Consider the following 16,579-nt stretch of genomic DNA (forward strand, 5'->3'; position numbering starts at 1 on the left):
AACAAAATCGCATGTCTCTTCGGTCAAAGATACGAGGCATTGATGACCTTAGAGCTGTTGTTTACACTTTACAGCCACATCGCCAAGGTGCAATGTAATTTCCAAAGTGAAAGACAAAAGGCAACACCAGGAGCCTGTGTGTTATTACGAAAATGTATTCAGGGCCTTATCACTTATCGAGAGCCATTCGGAGAAAAATTGTCTACGCTGCATCTCTTTACACCCCCAAAGAACAATGTTTTCAAAATCCTTAGATTTAACTTGCACATCAGTGTTTATCTGTCCTCTCTCTGAAAGAGCAAAGCATTTCCCCCCTTCCTCCAATCGTCACCTCAAATCGGAGAAGAAAGCTGCAACAATTAATGCAGTAACTGTTGAGACAATATCACAACAGTTGAGGCTTGGACGCAACATGCAGAGGCACCAGGACAAAACATTCTTCCGGGCACAGAGCTCTCTAACAGGAGGATCTCAGCTCCATAACACCTGCTAAATGAGAGCTTTAAATCACTGCGTTAGACGACCGGAGGGTATAGTTGTTTTCATATGAATGTGCCCATAGGGGGGCAACCTAAAGAGCTATTCCAGATGTTGATGCCTGGAGAAACCCAAAGTGCCTCCATCGCTGCTTAGTAACCAAGTATAGTTGTGACTGCCCCTCATTTTTCAGACATATATATCTTTTTTGTCGAGTGAAAATGTTGTTTGTCCAAAAAATGTATGTGAATGAATGAAAAATCCCCATCCATTGTTTTTTCTGGTTTAAAGGGTACATGTCTGACATCCATTATGTGAAATACGATGAAATATTTAGTTTCGTGGTTGCCCAATTATCCATTTAAAGCAAACATGGACTCATTCATCTCTTTACGTCATGATATGCATAACAACTAAAGGAAAATAGGTGAGTTTGGAGTATTACCCAAAACATAAAGCAAAAAGTTTGTTTGGCATTGTCAAGGCTGAAAAGTAGAACTGTGTTGGATACTACTCTTTTTTATGTACCAGCAAGTCTAAGCCCTAACAATACAAAAAAGAAAAATATAAGGCAGAAATAAAGTTTATATTCATATTGTGATTCTAACCTTGAATATTTCCCTTTATCTGTTCTTCTGGACAAAAGTCCTCTGCAAAATAAATGTTTTCATTTCTACAGGTTTTGATATAAGTGCAAGTTCACCTTTCCTATTCATTCCTGAGGTTGCATTTGCTTTATTAAGAGAGGATTGGGGAATGTGTAGCAACTGTGCATCCTTCATCTTGAACTACAATTAAAGAGACTGTACTATTTCACTCACTGGATGATAATGCCTTTACTAAAATGGTTTCCTTGGATACCATTTGCACACGTGCATGTAACTGTTTGACCTTTCACCATTATAAAGTCTAGTAATTCCAAATGTAATTATTTTTAATTTGCAATAAAACTTTTGAAAAAATCTACTTAATAAAAAAAATATTAGTTACAGCAATGATTAGTATATCAATAAAACACAAACACACACACGCACACACATCAGCTGAGGACATGACCTCTTTTTTATAAACGGACGTATCAAAGAGACAAAATCAAAGGCTTGCAGAACTGCCTCAGACAGAGAGATAATCTATTATGTGTCCTTCGGAAACAAAGGTGTCTTTGAATGCACCAAATCAAACACAAAATCGATTATGACCTGAGCGCACAATTTACATAGCAGTCATGTTAGTTTTTCATCATATGCCGAGTGGCAAACACTGAGCACAAGACAGCAAAACTGGAGGAAAGAGAATCAGTTTTTATAAATGTTGGATAAATAGAATATCAAATCAAACCAACATTCTCCTTTTGATTTTGTCAGCAGATGATCAAATGAATGCAGATCAGCAGCTGGCGAATGAAAGAGATGTCAAATCCCTATAATCAACAATTAGTCATCAGTTATTGTGTCAAGGTGCCGTGTCTATTGGAGATGAATACTTGACTTGAAACAACATGGTTATAGTTATCTATAGTCAAAGCTGTGCCTCGTATTAGGAGGAACATTGATGTTGGCATCATATGCTTGTTAAACCTCTTGCATCTTCCAGTCATGGGTGGACATTTTACAGGACAGCAAAGAACAGATGGAGATTTTTATGAAACCAGTTCTTGTCTTCGACAGGTGAATCCAGAATTAAAGTCTCATTTGATACTGCAATGTCAGAATACAGTATAATGCACAGGCTTTATTCACATAAAAGTCAGCTCTTCGTCGTGATTAAGGTTTGATTTTCCTCCAAGCAACCATTGAACTGTGGACATTCTTTACATCAAAATGAAGACGTGAAGTGACACAAACCTGAGCTCCTGTAGACTTTCTGGGAAGGTATTATGTGATCTATGAAAATATGATTGACATACCTTCTCAAAATATCACTTGAATATTTGTTTCTATATTTCAGATAGGCTGTAGTTTCTTTTGTTGTGGGATCTATTTGCAGATACATTTAATTTCACACCAGATGCCATAAAGTAAAGAACCTAAAACTCAACTGATGCTCTATTGAGACAGAGCCGGTCGGGGCAGTCTGGAACCTGCTGTGGTGCGTGACTATTGATTCAGCAATTTCAGGCTGTCTTCTGAGTGCCTCTGATTTATCTGCCACATTTCATGATTACTCCTGTTTTTGTAAGCCTTTTCTCTTCCATATGATGCCACAGAGAACATCTAGCTATCTGATGTGTCTTCTGTATTTGACAGAAAATATATGTAGGTTTCCCTGCAGCATGATTTGACCAAGTTGGGGGAGAGTGATTTGCACATTTTGCTGGGATTAAAGACCCCACACTAATGCAGCCATTGAGAGTATATTAGGAAGGCGTATGCAACACATTCTCAATGATATAAACAAAAAAAAAACCTAGTTCTTCACTTGACTATTTGCAGCTTGCTGCTAAATTTATACTGGAAAACAAAGAGCCTGTCCTTTCAGGGACAAACAAAGCATGCCTTGTTTGTTCAAGTAGGGATAAATGAGCTACATTCACATCCAGGTCCAAAAACAAAGCACCCGACTCTGATGCTGGAGGCCATGGTTTGTTATCACTAACATTTAATGCTGGTTTCCTTCAGCCAAAGCATTAATCTTCTAAAACGACAACTAGACCACTCTTGCTGCTAACGCCACACACTGAGACTGATTTTTGTCTCGTTGTGTCTAATGATGCAACGACTATGTTTGTCCTGGAGGAAATATATCCAAGCAATCAGTGAATTGCAGTGAAATTTGATACAGACATTCATTATCCCCAGAAGATGAACCCTGCCGAAGCCTGTGACTCCTGTTCTTTATAAACATCAACATAACAAACAAATGAGATGAACGGGATGAGGATATTGGGATGATTTCAAGGAATATCTAACACATGATATTAAGAAATAGGACTGAAAGTAATTTGTGAATTTTCATATTTCTTGCCTGAAAACAGACCTGTGTATCCTGTTTGAGAGCAGGATGTTAAAATAAGAATTAAAAATGCAAAACAAATGGATGTTACATGGAATTAACTGTGACATATAAATATAACTCCAACTGAGTGACCAAGTATCCAAATAACTATTTACAGTAGGATTTTAAACATAGTTACCAAGTGGAATTAATTATAGGTTCTAGTATTTTACAATTATTGCAGGGGAAGAGTCAAATAGAATCAGTCAGGAGAAGAAGACTATGGAGGACAGAGTGCTGTAAACAAGCTGCGAATCTGGCACAAGATTGTTGCAGTTCTAATTTCTGGTTCTTATTCCATATTATATAATACTTTACTTCCCCAGACAGTGAGCGGAGAGGAATAACCTCACATGCTGCATGGAACCATGCACAAGCAAATGTCAGCCATCACAGTGATGGCCGTTGCTGTAATATGCTATCATGGCTTTGTGAAGCATTTCTGCTGCGCCTCCTTCAGAGTTCTGAATTCATAATTAACAGCTGTACTCCTTAATTAAAGAACAGCTGAAAAACAAAGGTTGCCAAAAAGTCCTGCGCTTGATTTCAGCTAAGTGGCTGTTTCAACAGCAGTAATCAAGCAGCACACTGGAGTGATTTGTAACCGTGTTCTTCAGTTCTGTAGAACCCAAAAACTTTAGTGCTTGAATAAACCATGTCAATACGGCAAAGCAGCAGAAAGGCTTGTATACGTTGTGTTTTATGTCTTCTGTCATTCACTCTATCTGTACCGTTACAAGTGAGATCTATTTCACATCAAACTTAGTTAATACGACTTTATAAACTTTATACTTGCCATTTGTAAAAAAAACAACAACAGTTGTGCTGCTGTATGAAAAGTCCCCCCTTTATATACAATATGAATAATGCACCTTTCTTGTAACAAAAGCGTTTTGCCAAAATCCTAACATGATTAGATAAACATTTTAATGTTCGTAAGTCCTATTTTGGATGATGTAATTCTTGTGGTCTTACTATATTTACTGTTTTTCATCTTCACTCATCCTTAGTTGTTTACGGCTGTGTTTTTACATCAAAGTGAAAGCCTTCAATTTTGTTCTTTTTTTTTTACATCCTCATTACTTCTAGTGTATTCTAATTTAAGAAGAAAAAACCCTGCAAATACAGATCTACTAGAAAAGAGGGCACTGAATAAAAATGTGTGCGGTAGACCTGGACATAAAAATAGATAAAAGTCAGTCTGGATTTTCCTGAATCTGACAAACCAGTCTGGATTCCCTTCATTGTGATGTAAGGATAAAGTATTTGTTTAATCCATACAATCTTGGATTAAAGGAACACCATGTGAATTTTTGAATATTCACCTTCACCTTTATCTCGTGTGCTTGAGATAACTGACTAAATGAAATATTCTGTTTTAATTTCTTAAGTACTACAGTATTTAGGTTCCTGAAGAAATTAACTACATTATATTGTTTCTCACTGGTTAAGTATGCATGCTGGCCTAGATCACAGCATAACATGTGAGTTTAAAGGCAGCATCAATTACAGCTACATGAGGACACTTGCCATTCTCTGCAGAGAGACTGCCAGTGGGAGCAGTTATGGAAGCCCCTTGAGGACAGAAATTTGATTTTTGCTTCCACTTTACCACATAGACAGTGTCTTTGAGTGACAGAGTCATTTGCCAGGTTTTGTGGGTGGATGTTTATGCAAATGCCGCTCCTCTGTGGGCTGAAATAGCCATGGCGGTGACAGGCCAAATCTAACTGGGTTGAAATGCAGGAACATGCAACTGAGAGCCTGAAAGCAGCGCATCATTTACATTAACGTCTGTAGCCCCGCACAGCAGGGGCTGGATGAATATGTACCACTTTATCCAAGGCCGCATAAAAGTTAGAATATGCTGTTTTGTGCCTATTTAATAAAAAAAAAGAAAAAACATTTTTGCAGAAATGTTCCAGTCATCTGACAGCATTCATCCACAGCAAGAGCTCAAAAGACACAAATTTCAGAAGTGAGTAAATCAGTAACGGACTGACATGAATGTTTCCTTAGAAGGATGAATGAGCTTGCACTGAAAGGTTTAGGATTCTTAATGAATTCGCCATATAAGAATCACTATTGTCATTGTCCAGACTTGTTTTTTATAATGAGTTGGATCCATTTTTTCTGCTGTCACTCAAGGATACCAGACAGTCATTCAACATTCTGTTGTAGTTGAATTGAATGGAAACAAGTTCATAGTGTTCCCTCTTTTCTCATATGCAATATAATTTTATTTTATTTTAATTAAGAAAATCAAAAATGATGCCAATGCTTACTACTGAATTATGCATATGACGGTGGTGAAAGAAAATCTAATTTGTATAATAAGAAGATGAGACAGTCTTCTTCATCTACAGAGACTCATTATTGTGTTTGCATTCACATAGAAACCTTTTTGAGGTCAAAGGAAATACGAGCACAATGGTGGTGATTCCTTTGATTTACAAGGCTCAGTTATCTTTAACTCATAAATTGCAAAATAGACACTGGAAGCTGTAACGTCAAAGCAAAACATGTAATTACATATGGAAATGTTTCACGATGAGCATGTGTTGGTGGTGTTGGTGATGAAACGGCACAGTGGGAGATTTTGACAAAGAAAAAAATCACTTTCATGCAATGCACAAGTTAGGGCAAAACAATGACTCGCATGAGTGTGACAACAATGAGATGGCCAAGTTCTTTCCAATGGTCTTCAGTTTAAATTGCAAGATGTGAAGGCCTAACTGTCTCTTTTAATTAAATTAAACCCTAATCTAAATTCCGATCATTAACCTAATCTAACAAGCTTCAAGAAAACCTGCCAAGCAGTTAATGTGCAATTAAAAAAATATGCTGAAAAAAGCCCTTTATTGGAATAGTAAAAAAAGTTCCTAAACACATGCCCCAGTCTTCCACCCAGTTTCATCAACACAAATGGTTCAAGACCTCCTCCCACACACATGTGCGTGTGTTTGTGTTATAGTGGTGGTGGATAAACATCAGAAGACAGCGGACTGTGTTGTTAAAATAAAAATTGTTGTCTTGCTCACCCGGGCGGTGTGGTGTCTCCTTCAAGCTCGGTTCCTCTGCCAGAGGCTTCAGGGTTCTAGCAGGATCGTAGCTGTCCCTAAGACGCCAATCTTCTGGACGGAGATGTCGGACGTTGTTCCTGGTATCTGCTGGAGCCGTTCACCCAGCTTGGGTGTTACTGCCCCCAGTGCCCCGTTCACTATACTGGCACCCCTGTTGCCTTCACTGCCCACATTTTCTCCAGCTCTTCCTTCAGTCCTTGGTATTTCTCAATCTTTTCGTGTTCTTTCTTCCTGATGTTGCTATCGCTCGGGATTGCTACACCTATCGCTACCGCTGTCTTCTGAAGTTTATCCATCACCACTATGTCAGGCTGGTTGGCCGTCACCAGTTTGTCCGTCTGGATCTGAAAGTCCCACAGGATCTTGGCTTGATTGTCCTCGACCACCTTTGGAGGTGTCTTCCATCTTGGCTCTGGGGCCTCCAGTCCGTACTAGGTACAGATGTTCCTGTACACTATGCCCGCAGCCTGGTTATGTTCATGTATGCCTTGCCTGCCAGCATCTTACACCCTGTTGTGATGTGCTGCACTCTCTCAGGAGCTTCTTTGCACAGCCTGCACCTGGGATCCTGTCTGGTGTGGGAGACCCCGGCCTCTATTGATCTTGTGTTTAGGGCCTGCCATGATTAGTGCCTCTGTGCCATCTTTCGGTCCTGCCTTTTCCATTTTCTTGATGTACTCTTGGAGGGATGCAGTTTCCTCCTGGATAGTGGCCTTGATCCACCGTTCATTGTAAGGAAATATATATATTATCAGCTTTATGTCTAAGCTGCACACATCTGACGGATATATGAGCATATAAACCCAGCATTGTTTGGAATTCATTGCAGGAAACATACATACAGGTGAGAAATGCATTGTAATAAATCATACATTCATGTTTCATTGTGGCTTAGGCAGCGCTACGGAGGGGTGCACCTGCCTTACAACAGAGAATTAAACCCTGCATTACATAAGCCATTGTTCTGGTTGTGATTCATGCTGTAAGATGAGAGACGACAGTGTTAGAGTTTTTATTATAATTCAATCTATTGAAGGATGCAAAGTTAAAAACGTAGGTGGTGCAGATGGGGACAGTGCAGTTCTACGTCTTTCTTCTATTTTGCTTTAATGTGTAATTTTCAATGGTGTGCTGTAAATTAACATCAGCTACATTTACTCAAGACACCTATGTTATGTATAAACGTGAAATACCTGCTCGCTCCATTATATTTAATATAATTACATTTAAATAATATTTTATATATTTAGGGAATATTACTCTACTGTTCTGTGCTCTTCAGACATTCATTTATTCAAAATGATAAATAGTTACATTTTGAAAATGAGCTCAAACTTAATCAATTATGACCTAAATTATGACATATCGGGTATAGGATAAAAGAAGATCATAATTTAGAACAGTTTGACTCACATGTACAATTTTACTACACTATTAGAGATATGTTAAATAAATAATACTGACATCCTTTAACTTTATTTAGATTCAAATTTGTCAGGGTTATGCATTTGATAGTTTTATTTGATCATTTGCGTTCCGGGTATTTCCCTTCATTCATTCTGTTCTCTCTCTTTCAGCAGTGGGAGTGGCGGAGGACAGGTTGGCAGAGCGGAGCAGACACACCTGTGATTCATCTTCCCATAATCCGACTGCTTTAAAATCACTGCTCACCCGATCGCCGCTCACCGGATTATGCTTAGTCTCTTGTGCCGTCCCCGTGCCATGATTCTTGTGTTTTGCTCCGTGATGCCAGTCTCCGCCAAGGTTAGGTGCCTTTTTTTGTATATTTATCTCGACTGTGATTTTTGGTTGACATTTTTGGTTTTTGGACTTCCAGTCTGTCCCCTCTCAGAGTCATTCATTATTAAAGACTTTTAAACTGTTTTTCGTGCCTCTCCACATTTTGGGCTCCTGATTCCTGCTTGTTCCTAATCGGAACCTAACAAAATTAGCTCTCAAAAATCTGACTTTATTTAATTCAGAAATTAACATAACAAATGTGCATTTGAGAGACATAAAAAAAAAAAAAGAAAAGTATTTTATTAGTGCAGTTTTTTTTTACAATACAGTCAACAATACTTGTACTATCGATAAAGCTTGCTGTGTTTGAAAGCCATTAATTAAGTAAATTATTTTAAAATACTATTTCAGATTTTGCTCCAGCCTCACATCGATGAATTGCCTTGTCTGTAGTTCAACAGACTGGGGAGGGCTATCACTGCGAGTTTGTCACACAGCAGAAACGGAGCTCTTAGTAATAAATCCATGCAAAATGAACCTCAGTAAATCACGTTATCTGCATCTGAATCTCTTTTTTATTTTATCACCAGTCCTCAAGCCGATGCTGTTTGTTTCAGACCCCATATTTTGCTCGAGGAAGTTAATTGGGAAGAACGGATTTTTAGGGGCTTTTATGATGCAATTAACAGAAAGTGTCATTTGATATTATACATGACAGCAGAAGCACAAGTTTTATCTTCTTAATCCGTTAACTTGCATTGATGTGCAAAATAAAAACCATATCAGGCCTCCTGTGGTAGTTCCATTTGCATCATAATGTTGTAATAGCTGGAAAACTGTGATATTTCTTGGTCCAAACAGCCAATTTGCATCCATGTGTGACAGAACGAGTGGATTAAACTGAACTCTAAACATGGCAGCAGTTTCTGTGATGTTATGCCTGTGTAATATGACAGTCACATCATACCTTCATGATTTTTTAAACCCCCAGGAATGGACCTGGGCCATTTGAAGTGTGTTGGCAGTTTTCTTTTAATTTAAATAAATGTATAATAAAGACATGATCATGTTAGTTTGGTCTCCAATTATTTTACGAGGGCTCTAGGACTTCAGTCATACAAGCAGAACACCGGTTGGCCGGCTGAAGCCAAGGGCAGTGAGCACATCTCGCTTATATAGGCACACATTCTTTGGTTCTTGGAACAGCAGGCAGGTGTTTATACAAGGGAAATTCTAAGTAACAATGTGGGAGGAAGTCATAATTTCTAAGTGTCAAACACGGAGATGCAGTCCAGAACTGTTTATCACAAAAAATCTGCGGCACACAAAGGTTTTTCGTTGAAGTGTGAATGGGAACCTCTGCAGACAGTTATTGTCCTACTAACCGTCCCTGTAGATCAAAGTTACTTAACATTGTTTAATCACCACTTAATGATTACTTGATTGCTCTTGCATTTATCAATTTATATAATTGTCATTATGCTTAGTAATTATTCTATTGCCAATACAGAAGAATACACCGTTTACATATGTATTTTTTACCTCTGCACAGAAAAGAACTCGCTCACATCCAGACTCCATTATCTTATCCTGACAATCACATTCTTGCATATTCTGATTTAATTTTGACCTCATTTTAGCATTTTTGGGGAAACTGAAGCTGTGTAATTGATTTAAGCATTAAATTTAATAGCTCTCAACTCTGCACCATTCTTTTTTTAATAGGCAAAATTTAATACGCACTTATTGAAGAAAGGAAGATAGCTGGCACTTTCACACTGATTCTTCAGGGTCGTGTATTCTATCACTCTCTTCGTGTTGACCTTGTCATTCAGCAGCAACTTTCGTTTGCATTTTTCAGCAGAGTTGCCTCGGAAAATTGAATTTAGAAAAAAGAAAAGACACAGAAGATAATTATAAAACCCAACCACTTTGCATGGGAATGATATTTACAGAGGCTACAAGGTAGAATAATTTAACGTGGGATTTTAGGGGGGGTAAGACAAGATAGACAAATAATGAATGTCTAAGATAAAACAAACATATTCTGAGCTGTTAAGATGAACTCTTTCCTTCACTGAATTGGAACTAAAATGGCCTCCAAGTGTACTGAACAATGGGGCCGAGTATAATGCAGTGTGACTACTGAGTGACTTGACTGAGATCCAAAGTGAATAAAAGGCCTCACTATGTGCAGCAGCGAGGCTGAGCTGCTGCAGTGCTCAGAACGTTGGAGGGTGACAGTGCATTAGAACGCTTCACACACATTTCATTTGCCAATATAATCCTATTGCCATTTGCCACATGGCACATGGGTTATGTCATCACAAAGTGTAATGATCAGATACACATCTGTAGTTTCACAAATATTTGTCTGAGTTCAGGCTCTTTCTTGGATAAATGATTTGTGTTGCAAATAGGTTTTGTATTCTTGCCCCGCTTTGTCAACTTCATGGGGGCCAACTTGAAAAATTATTCTATAATGCTGGATAATTGGAATAAAGAAAATATATTTATATCGTATTTTTAATTATGTATTAGTGCATGTTAAATCAATTCAAGTTTGTTTTTAAGTGAAAAATGAAGGAACAGGACTCAAATCTGTAACGTCACAGTTTTCTCTGACCTACTTCTTATACTAACAATGAATTTAGAAGCCCGCCCTTTAAATACTTTGCGATTTATGTAGCGTTATCGGGTCTGAAATGAATTACATATACTTATCTCCAGCAAGTGTCTTACTGTCACTGTCACAATGTGTCATCTTTCTCTATTATTAACTCCAAGTCGATAACAACTTGGAAAATAGGAAGCGTGGCCAGAAATGAGTTATTGGAGATATCTGACAGAATGACAATAATGTTTGCACAAAACAACACCTTCCTCATAATAAAAGAAATAACTTAGCAAAATACTTTTCAGTGGCGATATTAGAGAGAACATAGAGTTTGATTTTACACTCTTTCGTAGCAATATTGAAAGTAAGTCCACTTTTTGAGGCTCCATTTACACTGAATCCCTTGAAAGACATAAGGAAAGTACTTTTTACTTAAATGAAAAAAATATATATTTAAACATGATCCTTCAAAAAGACAAGCAAGTTCAAACTCCCAGAGTTAGATACAAAACATCATCATGCTTACTTCCCAGAGCCAAGCACATTTTTTGGATGATGTGAAGAGTACATTCTGAGTTTAAGGATTATAAAATATAATCGGCATAGGATTTTGGAGGGAAAGGGCTGGCATCTCTGTGAGAGCATACGCTAAAATCTCTGCTTGTGGTTATGTGCATGGTGACTTAATGCCTCTTCATGCCCTTGATAAATCTATTCAAATTAAATGCACCAGGGAAATTAACATTTGTGACAGCGTAGAGAATCAGTAAAACATTTACTTTGCCTAAACAGTTGTTTTCATTTGTGTACCTTAAAAGCGCCGGCTGGAGCCAATCTGAGTTTATATTAGGCTGAAAATAACCGGAACGCATCTCAAGTACATCACGGTGCTGACGCACAGCCATTCGGTCACGTGGGCACCTCAGAGTCATCGGCCCACTTGACTTACATGTGTGGGACGTGCGAGGAAAGCCACGCATACACAAAACACAAACAATGAAGTCTGCTTTGCTGTGAGTACCACTGTGTCGCCACGTTTGGCAACTTCGATTCATGAAATCCTTGAATTTGATCAAAATGCAACTGCATGAATGTCTCATCTGAGCAGTTTACGATGTCGTTGTGTCACTGCGGTTGTCAAGATGCCACGATCGCAAAGATTGAGGCCTGTCTCTTTGTCTAAACAATTGCCTTAAATAGTCAAGGGCTTGAACTTTTAAATGCTGTTTGTGTCAGTCAGTGTCAGACCCTGACGGGGCCTTTCAGTGGCTTGGCCACACTTTACAACCTCACGCCTTGCTTCTTTTGATCGTCTGAAGCCATCCTCTACAGGAACTCAAAAGATCAAACGCGCCAGATTTTATCAAATGGAGCCCTTGTCGACGGTTAGTAATGCTTTGGTCTTCATAGGCAACACCCACTCTGTATCACCAGGATGCCGCAAGAGACACTGTGCTCTTTTAAAACCCAGCGGTGACCCCCCCCCGCCGCGTTATCCAGATGTAAACGGATTTATTCAAACCCCCCATCAACTGACCCTATAAATAGAAGCTTGTGGAAAATCTTCTGAGAGAAGGGGGGGGAGAAATAAGCTGTACTCTTAAACTGTCATTAACATCCTGATAGAAAAATGTCAAATGTTATAAAGGATTGTAGAACTTTCTGTAAAAATAATCAAAGCTATATTCCTAGTGATATTTATTATTCGGATATGGAATTAAATTAAATGGTGACATTATGGAGTTCAGTCATACGTCTGCCTTCGGACCGTGTGATACAGCAACACTCAGCAGGAGTAAAACAAACTGAATTACTGCAATCCAAGTGCACCTGCTCTTATTGATTAGAAAACTGCCACCTGTTCTCCACATTACTCTTAGATAGCTATCCTTATTTTCCCTAAAAAAATAAAAATAAAGGTTGGTTCATAATTTTTGTTCAGTAAGTCATGATGAATGCCCCTCCTCTGTGTCTCAGCGTAAATGCGCCTCACCTCTAAAATATACAGCATATTCCTTTGGGTCTTTCCCTCCTTGCTCTGTATCGAGAAGTGCCCCGGTTGTAATTGAAAAAGCTACACAAATGTGTGAGCTGCTCGAACCCCCCCCTGCTGCATGGTGACACTTATAAACAGAAGCAGTTTGACCTGAACGTAAGCATTTACTAACTGATGAGGGTTCGCCACAGCAAATCAACCTTCTCCACTTCACCCTGTCCTTTGCATCATCCTCCCCAACACCAGCTACTCTCATGTCCTCCCTCACTACGTCCATGTATCTTCTCCCGGGTCGACCTCTAGCCCTGTTCCCTGGCAGTTCCATCCTCAGCATCCTTCTACCGATATAGTCCCCGTCTCTCCTCTGGACATGTCCAAACAATCGAAGTCTGTCCTCTCTCACCTTGTCTCCAAAATGTCTAACCCTCACTGTCCCGCTTATTGCCTCATTTCTAAACCATCCAACCTGGTCGCGCCCAAGGAGAACCTCAGCATCTTCATCTCCACCACTTCTAGCTCCAGCTCCTGTCTTTTCCTCAGCGTCTCTAAGCCGTACATCATGGATGACCTCACCACTGTCTTGTAGACCTTTCCCTTCATCCTCGCTGACACTCTCCTATCACATAACACACCTGATACTTTCTTCCCCCCGTTCCAGCCTGCCTGCACATGATTCTTCACTTCCTTTCCACATTCTCCATCACTCTGCACTGTTGACCCGAGGTACCTGAAGTCATCCACCTTCTTTACGTCTATTCCTTGTAACCTCACTGCCCCCCCCCCTGGGACCTTCTCATTTACCACACATGTTATGTGCAGGAGTTACATGTATGCATTTAATCCCAGGCATCAAGTGTAGCTTCAAGCAGGTCTACTTGTAATGCACATCTTCTCTTTACTACACATAAATGATTGCTCAATTCAAACAAACTGTGAAATGTGTCGTATTCCTCTGGCTAAGTAGCACCCTCGTATAGTAGAACAGCCGTGAACACTGGGATTAATGATCAGTTGCTGCAGATTTGAGCGATTGCTAAACTCTGAAATCAGTCATTTTCACAAATTTAAAAAGTTGCATTGTATGAGCAACATGACCCAGTGTGATATAACTATGCCCATGAGCCCAGGCATTCACCCCATATCACACAGATGATATCCACATTGGCTTTGAGTGGGTGACACTGTATAACATACAGATCATATATTTGTGTCTGCAGCCATTTTATCCTGGTTCTGATGTCAAAAAAAAACAAAGAAAAAAAAACAAAACAGCCATTTTAAATTCACACCAATGACGTGGCATTTTGAATTCAGTCTAACTGAATGAAAGCCTCCTCGGAGGTTTGGTTTTTGTGCCGCTGCGAACTTTACTACACCCAACTCCTCTGGCAGTTGACACATTTGTGGGCCAACTACCGTCTATTCAACTATGTGTGCTCTTTGTTTCATGGGCCATCGCACTTCAAACATGCAATCAGGGCAGAGAAAGGGAGTGATTGACATGCACATTTGACTGACATTACACAGTAATCCATATAGTACTTCTATTTAAGCAGAGAGAAGGAAGATGACGTGATACTCACCTTCTTTAGGGGGCCGCTTCACTTCTGCACTCAGATTGCAGATCTGCCCAGCTTGTAGCTGTGGTGACAAGCAGCCTTCCGTTTGTGGATTTAAGGGTAAAACCACATTGTTGAGCAGGAGCATACTCTCCGATTCTCCATCACCTAAGTGCTGAGGACATGTGCATTTTGTGTACACAATCCCACACGTCTCCACCGTCCCTTTCTCCAATTTCAGGCAGTTTTCCAGCCACGTACATAGGACTTGACACCCAAACTGGCTGGGGCTCGCCTTATTCAACACCAAAAACTCCACGATCGACTTCTCCTCCTCATCGAGCTTCTGCGGCATCAATCCATTGTAATCGTATGGGAAAACTCTTCGTAGTTGAACGAAATTCTTGTCATACAGCAAAAATACATAAATATTCTTGGAGTCGCACAGGTACACTATAGACTCATTGACTTTCAGCAACTCGTTGATCTTTTCGTGTGAGTAATGATCAAACTGATAAGCAAGCAAAGAGTATTCGGAGCAGCTCAAGTCTTGCTTGTATAGCTTCAGGTAGATGCTGTATTTGGTTGGGTCTGGGTTCTCCAGCGTCCATGTACAGTTTGTGTAGTTCTTGGGAAACATTTCAGTCACCGAATATGATCCATAAATGACCCCCTTGACCAGAGTGGAACACCAATAATCTTGGGCACCAGTTAATCCAAACATAACCAGAAGATAGGTGGAAAATATATAAATCAACAGGTTTCGAACAGCCTTCATCCTATGTCATTTGGCCTGAAAGGAGAGATGGAGAGATGGAGAGAATAACACAAGTGATTTATATTTAAACCAAGGGACACAGGAAGCATGGTAGATGAGCTTCATGCATGTATTGTGAGGTAATACCAAGAGGTTGGGGAGATGGGAATAAACAAAAAAATATGACACATTGGCCTCAGCATCCCCATCCTGCGGTCGTTATTCCTATATTTCGTGCAAACATTGCCACCTTGTGGTTGTTTCAGCTGTTATTTATTTATTTATGCATTGTTTTTTTAGTGGAGGTGGGTGCAATAATGTGAGTCATTTAGTCAGAATTAGATTGTATTTGATATGTTAGAATCCTTGGGGATGTTCACGTGCAGATTAGAATATCTAAGGCAAACGGGGGAAGCTGGATCAGTCCGTGCGGATTTCACGAGTTTATGGGGACGCTCGAGAATCTCGCATCTTTCTTTCTCCAATTATTATTGTTTCTTCGTGATTTGATCTGTTTCCTCACACGGCACGTAGATAATATGAGGAAGACGAATTCCTGCTGAAAATGTCTGTCCTCCTCGCCTCCCGCGCGTCTTTGCAACACGACCTGCACGTCTCCGAAATTCAGGGCTTGACATATTTGACAATGCAATTTGACAGAGCCAGCGTGTGAGTGTGTGTGTGTCTATGTGCCATTGCGCTTGCACGCGCGCCTGTGTGTGTGTGTGAGAGAGAGAGCGAGAGCGAGCGAGAGAATGGGTGAGAGAGAGAGAGAGAGAATTCAATGCGATGTCCTGATTGCTTTAATCCTACAGGCAATGCAGCTGTGAGCAGTGTCACAGCACAACGTGCGTATGTACGTGCGCGCCCTAAAACTGTGTGTGCGCGTGTGTGGGGGCGTTAATTTCCCAAGTAAACTGCATATAGACATCATCCAGATTCTATACATGTGCATGTTCCTAACTTATTCCCCTCTGGGTGGTGAAAGCTGCGCTCCTCGCCGCATTATAGGATAATAAAACGTGTTACATAAAGATCTTTAGAAGCAGCGACGGGTAAAAAGCTTCTGGTCGCAGGGAATCCGAGGGATTTCTCTAGATTCATGCCCAAGACCTTAAAAATAAAAGGAAAATCAGTATTCTGGAGACGGGAAACTGCTCTTCAAGAGATGCTGATTTTTGCTGCCGGTGCTTTTCGAAGCAATTTCGTCTCGAGGGGACATTAGAATCTGGAGACTGTCTAAATCTCATGCGGTGGCGGCTGAACGCGCAGTGGTTTAAAGTGATTTCTGCCTCTTAGAGAGATCGACACTTAAAAAAAAATCGTCTATTAAGCATCACCCTGGAAAAAATACGA

At 39.9% G+C, this 16,579-nt stretch overlaps 1 protein-coding gene across 1 annotated transcript in view; it reads right to left on the reverse strand.

The window, feature by feature from the left end:
• adgrb3 (adhesion G protein-coupled receptor B3) overlaps positions 1 to 15,244 on the reverse strand; it is a 91,323-nt gene extending 76,079 nt beyond the window's left edge. The window contains exon 1 of the mRNA XM_068758676.1: positions 14,491 to 15,244. Within this exon, the coding sequence (XP_068614777.1) occupies positions 14,491 to 15,244 (754 nt within the window). The remainder of the gene's footprint in view (positions 1 to 14,490) is intronic.
• Between the last annotated feature and the right edge of the window lie 1,335 nt (positions 15,245 to 16,579).

Source organism: Brachionichthys hirsutus, unplaced genomic scaffold (assembly GCF_040956055.1).
Source record: "Brachionichthys hirsutus isolate HB-005 unplaced genomic scaffold, CSIRO-AGI_Bhir_v1 contig_795, whole genome shotgun sequence".
Classification (NCBI taxonomy): domain Eukaryota; kingdom Metazoa; phylum Chordata; class Actinopteri; order Lophiiformes; family Brachionichthyidae; genus Brachionichthys; species Brachionichthys hirsutus.